At 36.4% G+C, this 18,626-nt stretch overlaps 1 protein-coding gene across 1 annotated transcript in view; it reads left to right on the plus strand.

The window, feature by feature from the left end:
- NAT10 (N-acetyltransferase 10) overlaps positions 1 to 18,626 on the plus strand; it is a 1,889,152-nt gene that overhangs the window by 1,285,335 nt on the left and 585,191 nt on the right. Inside the window, exons 17-18 of the mRNA XM_044082846.1 lie at positions 1,491 to 1,592; positions 1,691 to 1,765. Coding sequence (XP_043938781.1) covers positions 1,491 to 1,592; positions 1,691 to 1,765 — 177 coding nt within the window. The remainder of the gene's footprint in view (positions 1 to 1,490; positions 1,593 to 1,690; positions 1,766 to 18,626) is intronic.

An 18,626-nucleotide genomic window follows, 5' to 3' on the forward strand; every position in this document is an offset into this window, starting at 1 on the left:
CAGTCTTGAGGTTATTTATATATATATATATATATATATATATATATATATATATATATATATATATGGGTCTACTACTGTTGATTGAAAACTCACTAGGGCCACTTCACTGAAAGCTCACTTCACTGAAAACTCACTTGACAGAAACTCATTTTGTTGAAAGTTGTAAATGGCCTTTTCCCCACTGTAGTGCGACCCTGGAGTTGGTATATAAAGTAAGGGGGGGGGTGTGGGGAGTGAAGCCACCCACATATATTGGTTATATATTCTCTTTTGGAAACCGTTATTTATTGCTGTTGTAAGTTTCACTGTGTATAGTTTAAAATGTTTATAATATGTGGGGGGCTACATCTCCCACACCCCCAATGTGGGGGGCTGTGCCCCCCCCTTACTTTATATACCAACTCCAGGGTTGCACTACAGTGGGGAAAAGGCCATTTAGAACTTTCAATGAAATGAGTTTCAAAGAAATGAGTTTTCAGTGAAGTAAGCTTTCAGTTGTGGTCCTCGTAATTTAATTTTCAGTCAAGTGTGTTTTCATTCAACCATAGTAGACCCATATATATATATATATATATATATATATATATATATATATATATATATAGTTAGGAGGTTTGGGGGCCTTGCGTCTTTGCAAAAAACCCTTGTGTTTGGTTTAGTCTGCTTTGTGGGTAATTCCTGGAGCACGATTTGACAACGTTTTTATTGTTTTATTAAAGTGAATATTAGTTGAACTGATGGTGTTCTTTGTGCCAGTCAAGTTTCGTGGTTTTAGTTTGTTATTGTACTTGTCAGCTGGTCTTTGTGATTGATAATTCCTGGAGCATATACAACGTGTTGAATTTTGTTGTTTCGATATTCTCATTTCAGTTATATGGGTGTTGATGTGGTTGGCCAATCGATCCTGTGCCTGACACCCATATATATATATATATATATATATATATATATATATATATATATATATATATATATATATATATATATATATATATATATATATATAGATACACACATATATATAAAAATGTATATGTATGTGCATGTACACACACACACACACACACACACACACACACATATATATATATATATATATATATATATAAAATTTGTAGACAGCAAAAAACAGACACTTCACTGAGCCTGCATTAGTGCAATCAGCAAAAAAAAAAAAAAAAACTGTTTCTTGCAAGGGAGCAAGTCCCCCTGCGCCCCCTATGAGGTGTAATCATATGTACTTACTCAGAGGTCGCACATTCCCTGGAGAAAGGGAGTATTCCTTCAACCAGTGATTGTTTTAAGACAGCTGTTTACTTTTTGTGTTCAGCATTCTTGCTGTTGACATTATGATGCGTCTACTTACTGCAGTAGAAATATATATATATATATATATATATATATATATATATATAATAGTGTGTACATGTTATGCATATTCTTTTGAAGGTTCTTTTGATTTTTTTTTTTCTCTCCTGTTTTTATAGGTATGCTTAGAGGGTGAGATTTCACGACAGTCTATCCTGAGCAGTCTTTCTCGAGGGAAGAAGGCTTCAGGTGATCTAATTCCTTGGACAGTTTCTGAGCAGGTTAAGGACTCTTGTCACATGTAGTTCTTATTTTATTCACAGATTTATAACAAAGTACATTCAATTTAAAACAAGTATTACTATATATTTTTTTTTAGTTTCAAGATCCCGACTTTGGAAGCTTATCTGGTGGTCGAATAGTACGGATTGCAGTGCATCCAGATTATCAAGGGGTACGGTTTTTCTTACAGTCATGCTGACACATCATTTAACTGTCTTTCTGTCTAGCACTGAGTGGAAGGTTGTGAATTATAGCAAGTTGTGTTTCTGAATTGCAGCATTTGTGATAGTATACATTTTAAAAATCAGATTATATAATCTGAGTAATGGCATTTGGTCTGTTTCTCCTACTGAGTGGCTTTGTAGTTGTGTTTTTATTTTCATTACTGTTTGCCCTTGTGCATACACCTGGTTTGTACTCTTGCTCTAAGGGGTACAGAATAGTTGAGCAGCATTTTAATTTCCTGTTGAGATGCGAACAGGGGAACCATTTCATAACTTATTATTGAAATTGTAATATAAAATTTTTGTGCATTGGTAAACTACCAGCATTGTTCCATTTGCCTTGTGTCATGTATATCTGCCCTGCTTTAGACTGCCACTAACGTTTACCATCTTACATCTGATTTACACCTCCTACTACTAAATGTTTTTCTATTTCTCTACATTGCTAATAAGCTTTTGAGTACCATTATTGTGTTGTCTAAGACTGATGGTCATTTTTATTCATTGACATTTTTTTTTGTTTTGATATTTCAATGTTACATGGTGGTAGTTTAAGGTTTACTATCACAGTCATGAAACCCATAAGCTTGAGACCATAATGCAGAAAGACCAAAATGCTGAACACCAGACTGTATTAAAATCTTGAGTACTTAATCCCCCCTACCTCTTTGAACCCAAGAATGAGAGCTAACATGAGTACTGAAGTAGTGTGGACCCAGCCATAAGTGCTAACATGGACCCCATGCCAGGGGGTGGGTGGGATCTAGTCTAGGTGTTAGATATTGTGGTATTCACCAGTTTGTTCTTTTGGTATTATAGTTTCAGGATTATGGGTTTCAAGATTGCAGGCATCATCAGCCGTTTCCGTGAGGGGCATATGAGGTTAAATATTTTGATTAGAATTCCCAGATCCATGACATCCCTGTAAAAATGAACTAACAAGTGTGCTTTCTTAAGGCAGCTTCCATCAAAAACTTAAACTTGCATTGCCTTCTTTGCTAGGGAGCAGAAAATGAACCGTCTTCCTTTGAGTTTTAGTCTTCAGAAAGCCAATTCCTCTTCATTGGGTGAAACATTTGAAGGCCTGTAGACCAGTAAAAGCTGAAAGCATTGGCATGACCATCAGACAGAGATCAGTGAGAATCCTCCAGTAGTGTTTTAAAGATTAGGAAATCCCTGTAGAAGAGTGGAGCCATAGTATAATGGAGTTACTGAAATTGGCAGGGAGCGAGTCCTTCATAACCTTGCCATTCCTGCTGAAGTTTGAAAACATTAAACCTAGGTAGGTTTGTGCACAGACATTCTAGTTCCCATTTAATGCCAGTTTCTGTTCTGTCCTGAAGTCTGTAGAGACGTACAGGTAAGACCATATCTTGTACTGATCTGAAGGCTTCTACTAAGACATCTAGGCATGGTACCCTTTCCCTATGAATTGACATCCTTCTCAAATATTTTGTCTTTTGTCCCTGAGTTGTGTGTGATCCCTGATATGCCTTACATTTTGCTTGAAAAAATACAAGAAACATGCCTGTTTTGAGAAAATCATTGAGAAATCTCCTCTCATTCTGGAGGAATCATATTTTTTCTAGTGGAGTAGGCCAAATGCCTGAGGTTTGAATGCCAACTGTACTAGAATTTACCCCATTTGTGTTGGACTACAAAAAAATATCAAGAGGCATGGAGAGGTTTGACATGCTACAGCTATTCCCAGCAATCTCGGCTATCCATTTCAGTAATACTTTCCCTCCTAGGATGAGAAAAGAATCCTTCCTTCAGAGTTTTCTGTCTCTGAATTAAAAAGGAAAGACCTAGCTAACTCCTCACAGATTTTTGTTCATGGGTTATGAACAGGTAATGAAAAATTATTTTCGTTGGACTCTGCTGTGAAGCATTACTCTTTAGAAAGATGTTGAACCCTCATGAGAGAACATTTTAAGTAAGGCTATAAGGAACCTTTTTAATCGAAAAAAAAATGAACATATGAATTGCATTAGAACATTAATGCATCATATTTTTTTTCACATTCCCACCTAAAATTTAACAACCAACTATTTAAACATTACATACGTAACAACCATTTAAGAACCAACTATTTATATTGTATACATTGTATAGGTACCATATAAAAACATTCACATTTCAAAATGTACTGAAACTGAATAATAGTTGTAATTATTTAAATGGCAAATTCATAGTTTCCAATACCTGTGAATTGGTGATGACTATCTTTTTTTGATTTTATATTCCTTACTAAATACTTGAAGTGATGAATTATTTGAATTGAGGAAAGCTTTGTGATTTCCTCTTCTTAGCAACAGTTAGCAGTGATCTTTTTTCTCATTTGCTATTAAAAATACATAAAAAGAATCAGATCCTTAGAATTGGAAAATATATCATTCCATGCTGCCTGTAAGAAATTAACACTTCGCCAAAAGATAATGTAAAACAGTCATAAATAATATGAATCCAATCTGCTTTACAAATTTTACCTCCTACAGCCACATTTATTATGTTTACATTTTTTGCTAAAATCTGTAGGGTACAAATATCTATTTTAATAATGTAAATGTCTTCCAGAAGTGAAACAGACATAGTACCTACTTTTTAACATTAATAATTTGTCATAAAATAGAACATTAACTCTTCCTTTTGTTTTTGAAAATAATTTGACATAAGTAGCTTATTAAATTAGAAATATGATTTCATTGTAATATCCTCAATTTATGTAATGCAAAAGGTGTTCTATATTGAATTAATGCTATTTATTTTGATCTAAACATAATTCAGAATTAATATCTATGACATATTTCAAAAGCTAATTGTTAAAACAGTCATACCATCCAATAAAGCCTTTTGCTTCCCCTTGTTTTTAGCTCAACTCTATTAAAATTTATTAATAGTCCTTAAGAGATTTGAAACTGGATCAGTAGAATTAAAGCATGCTTTTATATCTGTATTAGTTACATGAGGTATCTTGTGTGTGTTTGTGTGTGTGTGTATATGTGTGTATATATATATATATATATATATATGTGTGTGTGTGTGTGTGTGTGTATGTATGTATGTATGTATGTATATATATATATATATATATATATATATATTTTTTTTTTTTTTTTAAACTGAGCTAACATTTGTTGAAGAGGTGGATAAATAAATATTGCATTGCATGTAATTACAAAAGACATACCAGACAAATATTTCTAATATCTGTATATGTTAACAGCTTCATTTTCTTTTAATCAGTAATTGGAAATTTCCAGTTATGTTGATAGTTCTTATCAAGCCAATATTCTAGCACTTTTAAATAAGTGGCTTTAGCATAAGTTTCCAAATCTAGAAATGTCATACCTCCTTTATCCCAGTATCTCATATTATGAGTGTAAGCAATGCTAGGCTTTAGAGTACCATAACATTTTAATAACATCTAATTAAACTAGCAAAATGCCACAGAAGGATGCAACAAAACACCTTAAAAAAGGAAACAATTACATCTGATGTTGTCCTTTTCATTCTTTCTCAGTGAGTGGGTTACAGATCCAGTCCTTTGATCTGACTCTGCTGCGTTCATCAGACATTGGATCCATCTCTCGAGCTCCTTCCTCTACCCACAATGCCCTAGTCCATTCTCAGTATCTTAGATCTCGTTTGCCACCATTGTGCTTAGATATAGGGTCCTTCTCTTGAGCGTTTTGTTAAGTTTTCTACTCTTTTTCATAAGTGAAAATTAACTTTTTATCATAAATTCCAATCTCCCTCTCAGTTTTCTGTTTCTTTTTCTGCATCAGAGTACTTATTATATTTTTATGTAGTATATTTTTATTTTTGCCAGTAGTTGGTAATTTTCTTTCTTACTCTTTCTGCCCTTTCTACCTGCTGTTAGAGGGTAATGCTTAATTACTATTGCTGGTAATTTCTATTTTTCTAAAATATTTCCCTAAAAAAAATTATTCTTTTATATTTTCTCTGTCATCCTTTTTTTCAGGTGTCGTGGCTGACATGCTGACAGGCTTTAAAAAATGCACTTCTTGTGGGCACAAAATCCCTAACTCGGACACCCATAAGGAGTGAGTATATTGTTTCTGAGCAGCTCATCTAAACACCAACTGCTGTATATGTGCTGCTTTTAATACAAGGGCATTAGCTGATAGACGCAGCAAAGTTATACTAAAGGATCTACTTGCTTCTTCGACTGCATCTTCTTCAGGGGCTCAACCCCCTAGTAAAACATTTGGAGCATAGAAAGTACGCTCCTCTGAAGTCCCCCAGGACTTCTTCAGAGCCTCCTCTGAAAATTTAAAAAGTATAGAATCTGACATCCTCTGACCCAAAAGTTTGCAGTCTGGATCCAACATTTTCAGATCTTAAAAGCTTTGGATCCAGTCATTTCAGCAGCCCTACAGCTCAGATTTCGGATCCCAAACCCTTGGATCAGAAACCTGGTATGTCATATACTGCAGGAGCTCACTCCCCAGGGTTCATTTTGAATCTTGTCTCACCACGCTCCATTCCCCCTTTATGCAAACTTAGAAAACAAATTCTAGGCCCCAGTCTACCACATCCTCCAGAAGTGGACTTCTGTAGGATGATGCAAAATTTCCTTTAAGCTCATATCCAGATAGGGGTCCTTTCTGCTTCATCCTTTATTGGATCTGTGAGTCTTAGATCTCTATGAGCACAGTATTGTCACCTTCTCCAATCAGTCCTTTGGTTTTGGAGCCTTAGGATCTGAACTACTGGAGTCTGATCTGAAGAGAACTACTTCCTTGACTCCAGTAGCATCCCTGACCAGTTCCACTCCTATTCCTTTAAATAAGAACGGGTCTTGGAGCCAGAGCATCATTGTCTGATCTGTGGGCTGGGATGTACTACATGTTATTGAATCCATCCCTACTCATTGGAGCTTCGGTGCTGGACAGCTTGGGTCCAGTTCCCTTCTCCAGGCATGGATCTAGTTGGAGTCATGATTGACCAGTACTGGAAGTCTCTGCTGTGGTGTGGATTGTCACAGCTTCTCCTGGTCCATCTGCTTTCAAGGTTGTGAAAAGAGATTTTTCTCTCTAGAGATCCAGTCTCCCATCACTCTGATCCACCTCCTGTTCCCTCTTTGGTTCCAAGCTGTGAGTCCATCAGGTCTATTCCACAGGGACAGCCAGGTCCATCTAGCTTCTAGTCAGTCCCCATAGAGGAACTCCCCCTCTCTTATGAAACCTCCTTTGAACATCCCCCCAAGGAGATACATCTGAAGAGAACATGCACGAGAAGGCATATAGATTCCCCATTGGAATCTTTCACTGAAGAATGCTGATTTTGAGTAATAGGAACAGTCCCCCAAATCACCACCTGATGATGCGTCTTTTGGAGACATATTTGTGATCCTTAGACAAAAAGGTGGCTGCTCTTTCCATAATCCTTCTCTAGAGGAATCAGTAGTTTTTGGAGGCTTTTGGTTCTGGCCCATCTACTTCTTGCTGCAACCTCTTTGTGTGCCCCCCCCCCACAACAAGTGCAGCAGGTATTTTGCCCAGATTTTTCCATTAGGAGAAGTCGCCAAGAAATGTTTTACTCCACGTTTGGCCACCTGCTCTTCTTTACGCTTATCCCCAACTTTCCTTGATCCCCAAATGCCTACAGAAAGCAATCTGGTTGAAGAGCTCAGTTATCTTCATTGCCCCCTACTGGCCTCATCAGGTGTGGTTCCACTTCCTTCTGTGTCATCTTTGCTATCCTCCCTGGATACTGTCCCCAACTCCAAATCTCCTCTTTCATCCCTCAGATACGAGTCCTCCCAATATGTCAGCCCTCAGATTAGTTTCATGGTTTTACCAGTTCCAATAATAGCTAGACAGCCTCGGCTTTCTTCCCCTGTACGTACCATTCTTTTATCCTTGCAAAAAGCTTCCACTAAGAATATTTACAAGAGCAAATGGAAAAGATTTTCCCTTTGCACATTGAGAAATAATGTTGACCCTTTTGCTGCCCTGCTTTCTGCTGCTGTTGATTTTCTGGGTGCTCTTTTCAAAGAAAGATAATGTTTTTCTAAGATTAAATTGCAGTTGGCAGCCATTTCAAATTTTCTTATGGGAGACAAAAATTATTTTTTGGCTCCTTCCAAGATATGTAAAGCTTTCCTCTCGTTAGACCCCCAATAAAGGATCTTTCTCCTCTGTGGGATTTGACTGTGGTACTACAAGTTCTGACTCAAAACCCTTTGAATCTTCGGCAAAAAAATATTTAAAATTCCTGTCGTGGAAAGCAGCCTTCTTAGTAGCTATCACTTCTGCTAAAAGAATATCTAAACTCTATGCTCTTTCATCAAAGATTCCCTGCATTATTTTCGGTAAAGACAAGGTAACTTTATGAACACACCCTTTTTTTTTAACCTAAAGTGGCTACTGAATCTAGCATTAACCAATCCATTCATTTACCGTTTTTCTTTACAAATTTTTCAAACAAAGGAGAATATGTGCTACGTCTCCTAGATGTGCACAGGCAGTTGCATTTTGTATATACACAAAATGAAACAAATTAGAAAATCAGGTCAGCTGCTGTTTGTGTCTTCCTTATCAAATCAACTGCGTTTTCCAGTTTCTAAAGTTACATTGGCTAAATGGATTACTGATTTCCATTTTTGGACCTATTTTCAACAAGGCTTTTCTCTACCAAGACTGCCTAAACCCCAGTCAACTAGATCCATGGCCACTTCAACTGCATTTTGGTAAAGAACTTCTATTGTGATGATATTTGCGCAGTAGCCACATGATCCAGTGCTCATACCTTTGTTACTCTTTACATATTGTATCTAATATTCAGAAGCAGAACCACCTTTAGCTCAGTGGTTCTCTGGAGTATCCTTCCTTGAGGGCCTCCCATGATTAACTTAGCTGGGGACCCTGTCCCATTAATTGAGGAAGAATGAAAAGGACAACATTAGATTTAAAAGTTATGTACTCACCTTACTAAGGCATCTGTGTTGCCCATTTTCATTTTTCTTCAACTTATCCCCTCCATCCATCCATTCTGCCTTCCTATAATTTTCTGGAGGAACCTGTTGGATTTCTTATTAGAACTTGCAGTTCCGGGTTGAGCCGTATTCCTTGAGCTATCCCTTTCTTTATCTAATTAAATGGGATGTTATGGGAACAAACTTGATATGAGGTACTGAGAATGGAATAGGGCATTATGGGTAGTGGGAGGAGATTGAGAGTTGGATCCAAAGTCTAAAGTCTGCAGACAAGTCAAATCCGAAGATCAGATCCATAAAACATTCACTGAGGAAGAATGAAATGGACAACACAGATGCCCAGTTACTGTGACTACATAACTTTTAATGATGTTATCAGCTCCTGCTTCCTTATAGTTGCCAGCCTCCCTTACCTCTGCTTTGGGATTCTACCCAATAGTTAGGACTGCAGCAATGGCGGAATGAAAGAAGTTAGTACAGTTACCTACCATAAAATGTTGTGGTGTTAGGATGCTGCTAACGGTCCATTTCTTTCCTCCCCCCCTCTGTGTTTTTAATTGTAATTTAGAAGGTGGTATAGCAGTAGTATGATATAAATTATTTTGGGTAATAACCCCATTTTAATAAGTTTAAGTGTTTCTCCAAAGTTATAAACCCGATTCTTCCAAATCTGTATTAGCTTATCCATTTTTGCAATTACTTTATCAAAATTACTATCTGATTGTTTCCCAAAATTTCTCAAAAAATATCAAGATATTCCATTCTTTATCTAAAATATTTTTACAATTTCAACGGAAGAATACTTTTTGTTAATTAATAAAAGTTTAGTTTTGTTATTAAAATTTAAAACCAAAAGTTTTTATATTGTCCAATAACATTAAATATTTCAGGAATGGCTGTAAGAAGTCTGTCACTAAGCATATGAAAGTGCTTAACCTTTTGTCGTATTTTACCTGTTATTAATGTGTATTCCCTCTGATACGTGCCTTTTGTCTTGGATTAATGGTTGCAACTAGACTTTGGACTGTTAGTAATATAGCTGCAAATAACATCACTTTATGTGGAAAAATGCCATTATAACTCCACTTCATAAAGGCAGTAATACAAATGACTTTACTAACTATAAACCGATCTGTCTCCTTTCTCTTCTCTCCAAAATATTAGAAAAGTGTATAGATAGCCAATTAGTCAACCACCTCATAGACAGTAACCTTCTCACCCCGAAACAACATGGCTTTTGCCCATTCCATAGCACTACCACTACCTTCCTCTCCTTCACAGACACCGTGAACAAGGCTTTAGATGCAGGTCTGATTACTTCAGTAGTCTTATTGAACTTGTCAAAGGTATTTGACAATTTGTCGCATAAACTACTTCAACTGTCAGAAGTAGGCTGCTCCCTCCATACGCTGTCCTGGTTTGCTAACTACTTACAGAACAGACAACAATCAGTGAAATGGCAGTGCAAACAATTTACCCATCTGCTAAATAAAGTAGGAGTACACCAAGGGTCCATCATCGGACCTCTGCTCTCAAACAATTTACATCTAGTGTCCCCTCAAACCATCCTCGTCCAATATGCGGATGAGTCCACAGTCATATCGTCCTCCAAAAACTTTCAAGACCTCCTAAAAATAATCCAAAAAGCATTTGAATCCATAGAAACCAGGCTTAATGAGTCTTACTTCTAAATGCCAAAAAACGAAACTGCTTATTTTCTTCACCAAACCAACCTCATAAGACTTTAAAATTGACTCCCAAGATAACACATAAATTCAGGTTGTTTATTCTGCAAAATCACTTGGTATAACAATAGACAATAAACTCTCCTATGAGCAACATGTTCTTAATACTATAAAAAGTACTCACTTTAAACTAGGTAAACTCTACAGGCATCAAAAGTACATGGATGGACCCACAAAAATCAAACTGGCCAAGTCTTTACTACTTTCCTCCCTCTTTTACGGTACTCCCATCTTCGCAAACCTTCACCCCTCCCTCTTTCATAAACTACAGCGCTGCTGCTACAAAATTGCAAAATTTGCCTCCAACTTGCAATACCATGCACATCATTGCCAAGCTATTAAAATGCTTAATTGGTATGAATTCTACCTCAGTTATGCCTAACTAACTTTGGCTAACAAGCTTGTATATAACCCAGAGAAATGCTCTGCTCTACTGTCCGCCCTTAAACCCTATTCCCTCTCGAGAAATCTATGGTCCACAAATAAACTTCTGATCATATCAAAACCAAACAAAAGAGCAGGACAAAGCCTATGGCTCCTATTTCATAGCTAAATTATGGAATGCTCTACCAACATCTGTTACTTTGTTCGATTCCATTAATGCTTTTAAATCCTCATTAAAAAGCTACCATCTTAACCCCACGTCCTTGCGCCCTTAAAAACAGACCCCCATAATCTTCTCCTTATGACTCCTCTGTCCAATGCTATAACCAACCGTGAACGACCAATCCACCTGCTATTTCTCCCTAACTTATTCCTTGATCAGTGTTGTTCCCACTGTAACATAGCTCCGCTACATGAAGTTAACCCCACCCCATTCAGGTGTCTCCTGCAGCCCCCCTTTGATATAATGTCACCAGCCACCACTGGTTATTTTACTTATTGTGGAGCTTTTCTCCACAGGTCTGCACTGAAAATGGGATTCTGACCTACTGGACTTTCCCAGTCAACGAATGCCAATAAATAAAATACATTTAGACAAATCTCTTTCTAAATGAAATTCATGAGTATAATTATTAGATTGTATGGCTATTGCTAGTATTTCAGTTCGTAGTGCAAATAAAATAGGGGGAAGTGGACAACCTTGTTTTGTACCTTAAAATATATCAAATGAATCGGAAAAATAAGAACCAATTTAACAACCTCTGTTGCCTAAGTAAATGTTCTTGATTGTGATTCTAATTTTTTTTTTAAAAAACAAACTATTATAAAGATTTGAAAGAAAAAATCTAGTTAATCGTGTCAAAGGCTCTTTCTTTATCCAAACTTATTAAAACTAATTATTTTATTTGCTAAATCTGTACTTGCTGTTCTTTTGATGTTATCAGTTTATTTAGGTATAAAACCTATCTGATTTTCATCAGTCAACCTAGGAATGCATGCTTTGTCTGTCCTCCAAAATGAATATGAATATTTTCCATGTTTAGAAGAGAGGCTTGTGTGCAGAACAGTAAGACAAATCATTACCATTTTTAGGTATAGAAGATAGAAGATATCAGGAAATATTTACCTGATGGAAGAATTGCAGATTATTTGAATTGTATTTAATGTATTGTGAAATAAACGTATTACTTTTTGTGGAAACAGTTTGTATATTTCAAAAATTTATATCATCTATATTAGGAGCTTTATTCAATTTCAGTAAATTAATTCTTTAATTTTATTAAGGAAATTTTAAAATATAATTCGGAAGCTTCAAAAATTTTCAAATTATGTACAAATGGAATATTTTGTATACTGTTAGTGAACAATTATTTGAAAGATGTAAATTCTTATAATAGGATTTGAATCCAGAAAGAATTCCTTCAGTTTCGGTCATATTTTTAGTGTTTAGAATATTTGAAATATGCAGCTTTCTTGAGTGTATTTCAGATCTTAAAATAATATGCATACCTGTAGGAATCGTAGCAAAACAGAGCTTTAAAGTTTCTTTAATGCTAAAGAAGATTTATATGCAAGTATAATTTGGTATTGATTATTAAGCTTTTTAATTTGATTTAGTAAAGATTTATTACCTTTTTTAAAAATCTTTCTTAAGTTTTTGGAATCTTTTCCTGAATCACATTGTGCCGTTGCTATTTCTTCATATACCAAGACTTTATAACACCAAATAGATAAGCCTTAAAAGAATCCCATACCACTAACTCTGTTCCTTCTTTAAGATTGGTATCTAAGAAAAGTTAACTTAATATATAAATCAGGAATTAAAATAGTATAATGTGGTTATTTAAGCTGGAGTCTTAGTAATATATGCTTTTTAAATAGTTTACTTTTACATTTATATTAATGGTATTGTAATCTGTAATGGGGCCGTTTATAAACTTATAACTTAAAATTCTCAAGTTCTTGAGATATAAAAAATTTATCAGTTGTAAAATGTGTACCAAAAATGTGAGAAGAATGGGAGAAATCTAATGAATCGGAATCCCTTAAAGAGAAGTAATCAATTATGTTTAAACCTTCTAACCATTTTTTAACTTTTTTTTTCAGAAGCTGAAATTCTTGAATTCGTAGTAGTGTGCAAACGATTGAAACAAATTCATATAATTCTAAATATTGTATATTCTTTCATATGAATAGATATGAGGACATAAACAGATTCACACAGGTTCCCATCCCTCTTTTTTATATTATATGTGGTAAGTATATGATAACCAATCTCTTCTAGTCATCTGCACTGTGTTTAAAGTATTATAGAATATAAAATTAAATTTAATAAATCCCACCCCCTTTTATCCTTTTTTGGATCAGCACTTACTTTTTGTTACAAACTTCTTAGACATCTGAATTATTTTTGAATCTTTTACTCTCTTATCACAAATTTACTTTTAATTTTTAATTATTTACAAAATATTGTGTAGTTGATCATTCTAATCTTTTTATGTAATAACTTATAAGTTCTGTTAATCTAAATTGGTGTTTAATATCTAGCTGTCAGTGGCAATATACATGAATTTGCATGCTGTTATTTTTCAACAAGATATTAAAACATCAAAATTAAATATCGATTTACACTATAATAAATATAGTTGAAGGTTGTGCGTCAGAGCTGGCAACTCTGTACGTAAAAATCTACTGCCAGTCATTAGCGGACCAGAGTTCCGCTGTGGTGACCCCTAACCGGGAAAAGCCGAAAGACACAACAACATCTATAATAAATATAGATGTCAAGTCAGTTTTAAATCTTATTAATGTAAAGATAAAGCAATCAAAATTCCTGTTTATATTCCCAAGTAATCATTACTGATAAATATTTAAGCTCTATCTTGTTAAACAATTGCTTTCTTTGTTTTTTATTAAGCTATGTATAATATCAATAATATTCTGATTTGTGCTTTAGTAATGTAAGTAGTAATAAAATAACTGCTTTTACTGTTTAACATTGGGCTGTCAAACATTATTAGAAAATAATTGTATTATGTCATTGTGAGCATATTTCCTATATTTTAATTGACTTCATTCCTTTATAATAAAATATTTCAAAATATTGTCATTAATAGCCATAACTCTCTATTATGTAAAGGCAATGAAAAATCAAGTGTAGAATTTGCACATGGTGTACTATTAAACTTATCAACCACCCCCTTTTTAATCCATTTTCTACGTGGGGTTAGGGTGTCATGTCAGTTGTCACCATCTCTCTCTCAATTCACTGCCAATTTCCTACTTTCTTCATCACTCATGTGCGACTGTCGCAGGTAGTCTCTTATGAAAGTCCATCCACCTGTTTGCTGGATGCCCTGGTTTCCTCTTGCATTCTTCTTGTCTGCTCCAAATATTTACCAGATTGTTTTCTGCAGATGTGCCAGAACCACCGTAATCTGTTCTATTTAACCTTGAATGCAATTGGAGCTACTTTAGCTTTTGCTCTGATGTCCTCCTTTCTTCTTCTGTCCCGTAGTGTGCACCCTACCAACCCATCTCGGGTACATTTTCTCCATGACTTCTAGCTTCCTCAACTGCTCAGCCTTTACTGCCTATGTTTGTGTACCATACAGTAGTACTGGTTGCACCCCTGTTTTGTACACCTTACTTTTCAGCTTCTTTGGTATTCTGTCATACACTACTCCTCTGCAGCCACTCTGATTCTGGCATTGACCACCTCATTTAGACTTGCTTTCTCCTCAGCCAGCCCTCCCAGATACTTAGATGTTAACCTGTTCCACTACTTTCCCTTTTATCTCATTTCTCAGCTTCTTCTTATTTCCCTCATTTGCTTCCATTGCAACTTTCTTATCTGTACTCAATTTCAACCCATGCACCAACAGTTTTGCATTCTATTCCTCTGTCCTTTGCTGAAGTTCTTGCTCAGAGTTTGCCTGTAATGGCGCATCATCTGCATACAACAACTTTTTTGACCTGTCCCCTCTGACCTGTTTGCTAATGTAGTCCAACACCAGTATGAACAGCAGAGTGTTCAAAGCTGAACTTTGATGCGCATCCATTCCCTCTGTGAGTCGAAACTCTGTTTGTACTTGACTCTTTAGGTCTTTGTATGTAGCTTGCACCCATTCTGCCAATGTTTCTGGGACTTTGAACCATCACAAGACTGCCCAAATCAGCTTTTTTGGAACTTTGTCATATGCTTTCTCCAAGTCTAGAAGTTCCCAGTTGGACTCTCCTCATTTCTAGCTTCTTCTCACTCGTCTGCTTCACTGCAAACATTAGGTTATTTGTGCTGCATCTTGATCTGAATCTGAACTGCTCATCTCCCATCTTACTTTCAATTACTCTTACTTATCAATCACTGTCTTCAGGACTTTCAAGCAGTGAGACAGTAATTTGGTATTTCTATACTGGCCACAACTGTGAATGACCCCTTCGTTCTTGCAAAATGGCACTAGTGTACTTATTTTCCAGTCATCTAGGATATGCCTTTCTTTCTTTACTGTATGAGTACCACCAGGACCCATTTCTCCCCTATCATTTTTATCATATCTGCTGTGGCCTCGTCTGGGTGTGCTGCTTTCCGTTGACTTCATTTTCCTTAGTACTGTTTCCTTCTTCTAAGGTAGGCTCCTCTTCTTTTTTCATCATAGGTGTGTCTGGACAGTACAGCTTCTGAGAGGTTTTATTCATTCAGAAGCTGCTGGAAATATTTCTTCTATCTGCCTTTGATATCCTGTGGGTTGGTGGAGCAGGTTTTTGATGGCATTCCTTATGAGGGGTGTCTGACATCTCTGCCTTGCATCCTGATAGTTTCTTTGCGCCATTTACTGAGTCACTTTCCAGAAGCAGGTATTGTGTCTCTGATGCCTTGTTCTTTGCTGTTGCAACTCATGTCTTAGCCTGTTTATTAGCCAACCAGTATTCCTTCTTGGCCTGGTCCATCTTTTGTATCTCCACTTTACCTTGCAGTACTCCTTTCTTTTGATGACTTACTTGACTTCTGTATTCCATTACCTGCTTTCCTTATGTACCTTGCTTCCATACCTGGCTGGGCTGCCTGCATATCTGTTTTGTAGTCCTCACACATGCTGTTTTGAGATGCTGCAGTTCTTCAGTTCCAACTATTTTCTCTTCTTCCTGAGGTTCTGGAGCACTGAGTAATTCTTGAACAATTCTGCTTTTTCTTCAGTGAACTTCCCAGCCTTCAGCCTAGTCTCTGATTTTAGAGACATTTCTGACCACTGCTTGCAGCCGATTGTGGTTTATGCTGTGGGCTGACTGTTTCACGGGGGATGACTTTGCAGTCACTGATTCTACCCTAGTGATCCTTCCTTACTAGTTTAAACAGAATTTTAGAATGGCCTCTATTCCTGTTGCTCCACCCATATGGACCCAGGCAGTCCTCATATCCTATTCCATCTTTCCCACTATGTGCATTTAGGTCATCCATTATCAACAGCAGTTGATATTGTCCTGCTTTGTCTGCTAGGGTCCTGCAACTGCCTGTCTGAATGCACTCTTTTTTTTTCCTATCAGAGCCCTATTGTAGGGCATATGCTGAGATTATGAATACTGCTTTCTCTCTCAACTGGAGTCTAATGGCCATGAGTCTCTCAATATTTCTTATGGCTTCCCCTCACTGTTTTTGAAACCTCTTCATCACCTCAACTCCCACCCCATTTCTAGCCTGTCCTCCTCCTAGGTAGTAGACTCTGGATACCATGCCAAGTTACTTGGCTGCACTGCCTTTCCATCTTGTCTCATGGATGCATAGGATGTCCATCCTCTTCCTTACCATCATGTCATCCACGTCCAAGCCGGATCCTGTCAGTGACCCTATGTTGAGTATAACAATTCATAGTTCAAATATATCTGGTTCATTAATTTTACATTCATCTCTCACTTAACTGAGCTGTCCAGGGTAACCCAAACTTGGTAATTGGACACCAGCCTGCCAATAGCTAATTAACCCAGGGCTGCTGGGATTTATGGCTGGCACACACTGGCCAGTAGTGGCACTTAACACCTTTCCCACCGGTAGCATGGGTCCTTGGCATACGTCAGAGTAGGCCAGGTCCTCAGCCTGTCTAGCCACCAGTAACTGCCCATGGCTATTTTGGCAGCATTAGTCAACATGACCGAATCACCTATAGCCAGTTTTTACATCATTGAATCACTAGCCATGACATGGCAAACAGTCTGTGATCCATGTTCTCCCTTCTTGAGGATATTGTGCACCACAGTTAGTGCCCAAAACAGTTGGTGTATAGAACTTTTCCACCTTATAGGCACCTGTAGAATCGTCTTTTGCCTACAGCTCCATTATCGGATGAGTTTTGAGGTGGAAATACTCTGTATGTTTTGGGGATGTTTGAGGAACCCCAGCGAGAATCAGGGAGAACATGCAAACTCTATTCAGGCAGTAGGTCTTGGGTCAGGATCCAGCCTTGTGTATGGGAGATGAAGACATTAACCTTGATGCCAACTAGCCTCTGTTAAACTTGCATTACATAACATATTTGTTATGCTAGAAATTAAATTTACATCATTGAATGTTCATGTACTTGTACACCAGTAGAATTTTTCTTTTTCTTCACCAAACTGTCATAATTATTTAAGTTGTATTTGTTTACCAAGAAAGTCCGACTGAATTCAGTTTGTTTTTCAGCGGAGGCTCGGGGAGGAAAGCTCCACATTTACAACACGAAAATTGTACGAAATATCAAAACATAACAGAGAAATAACATGTAGATGCAGTGTAATACATACAGAGTTCTTAATACATCAATTTCACATGTATAAACTAAAGTATATATACATTTCTAATAACAGAGGACTACAAAACTGGGGTAGAATCAGTGACTGCAAAGTCAACCCCAGTGAAAGTCAGCTCACAGCATAATCTTGGATGAATTGTTTTATTTGAGTAAGTTACAGTTCCCCCAATAAAAAGTATGTGCACATTATGTTCAAAGCATTCATAATAAACGTTCCATGTACAATTACATCATTAATGTACATAGCTGTCCGTTATTGTGAGGATTTATGACTGCATAATGATGCATATTTTTCATGTTTATAAAATAGATTTAATAATTTGCTATGAATTTTATATAATGAAAGTGTCCCTTTACTGAAGCGTTCAAGTCTATAATAGCATAACTTGTAGAAAATCTGCCTAATAGTAGATCGTAATTAGACCCCAGTAGTAACAATATTTAATACTCCAAAAAGTGGAACTACTCATTTAAACATGTGTATCAGCTTACCTTCACATATGTCTGTATTAAATATAAATACATGCAATCAGTTTTCTCCTATTTAATCAAGTTGTACCACATGTATTAATTTTATGTTTATTGGCTTTAAGTAAACACTGAAAATTCATTGTAGGATATATTGCTGCACCACAAGCATCAACATTTCCTGAAAAAATCCTAACATCTTCAATAAACAAAGCATGCAGTTTTTCATTATCACTTGGTGTAACTATACCAGTAAAATATAGAAAATAACACGGGGGTAGCCACCCAGTGTTGTAAACCTTAGCTGTAGATTGCCACTGTTGAAGTGACAGAACCAATGTGAAAAAATGGGAAAAAAGGTTGTGGATGGATGACTGGATAAAGAAAATAGCACATCAATCTGATATAATCTCTTTTTTCTCCCTTCCAAGATCTGCAACCCATGTTTAACTAATATTAATTGGTA

Source organism: Protopterus annectens, chromosome 9.part0 (assembly GCF_019279795.1).
Source record: "Protopterus annectens isolate FY-2018-M chromosome 9.part0, PAN1.0, whole genome shotgun sequence".
In the NCBI taxonomy this organism is placed as follows: domain Eukaryota; kingdom Metazoa; phylum Chordata; order Ceratodontiformes; family Protopteridae; genus Protopterus; species Protopterus annectens.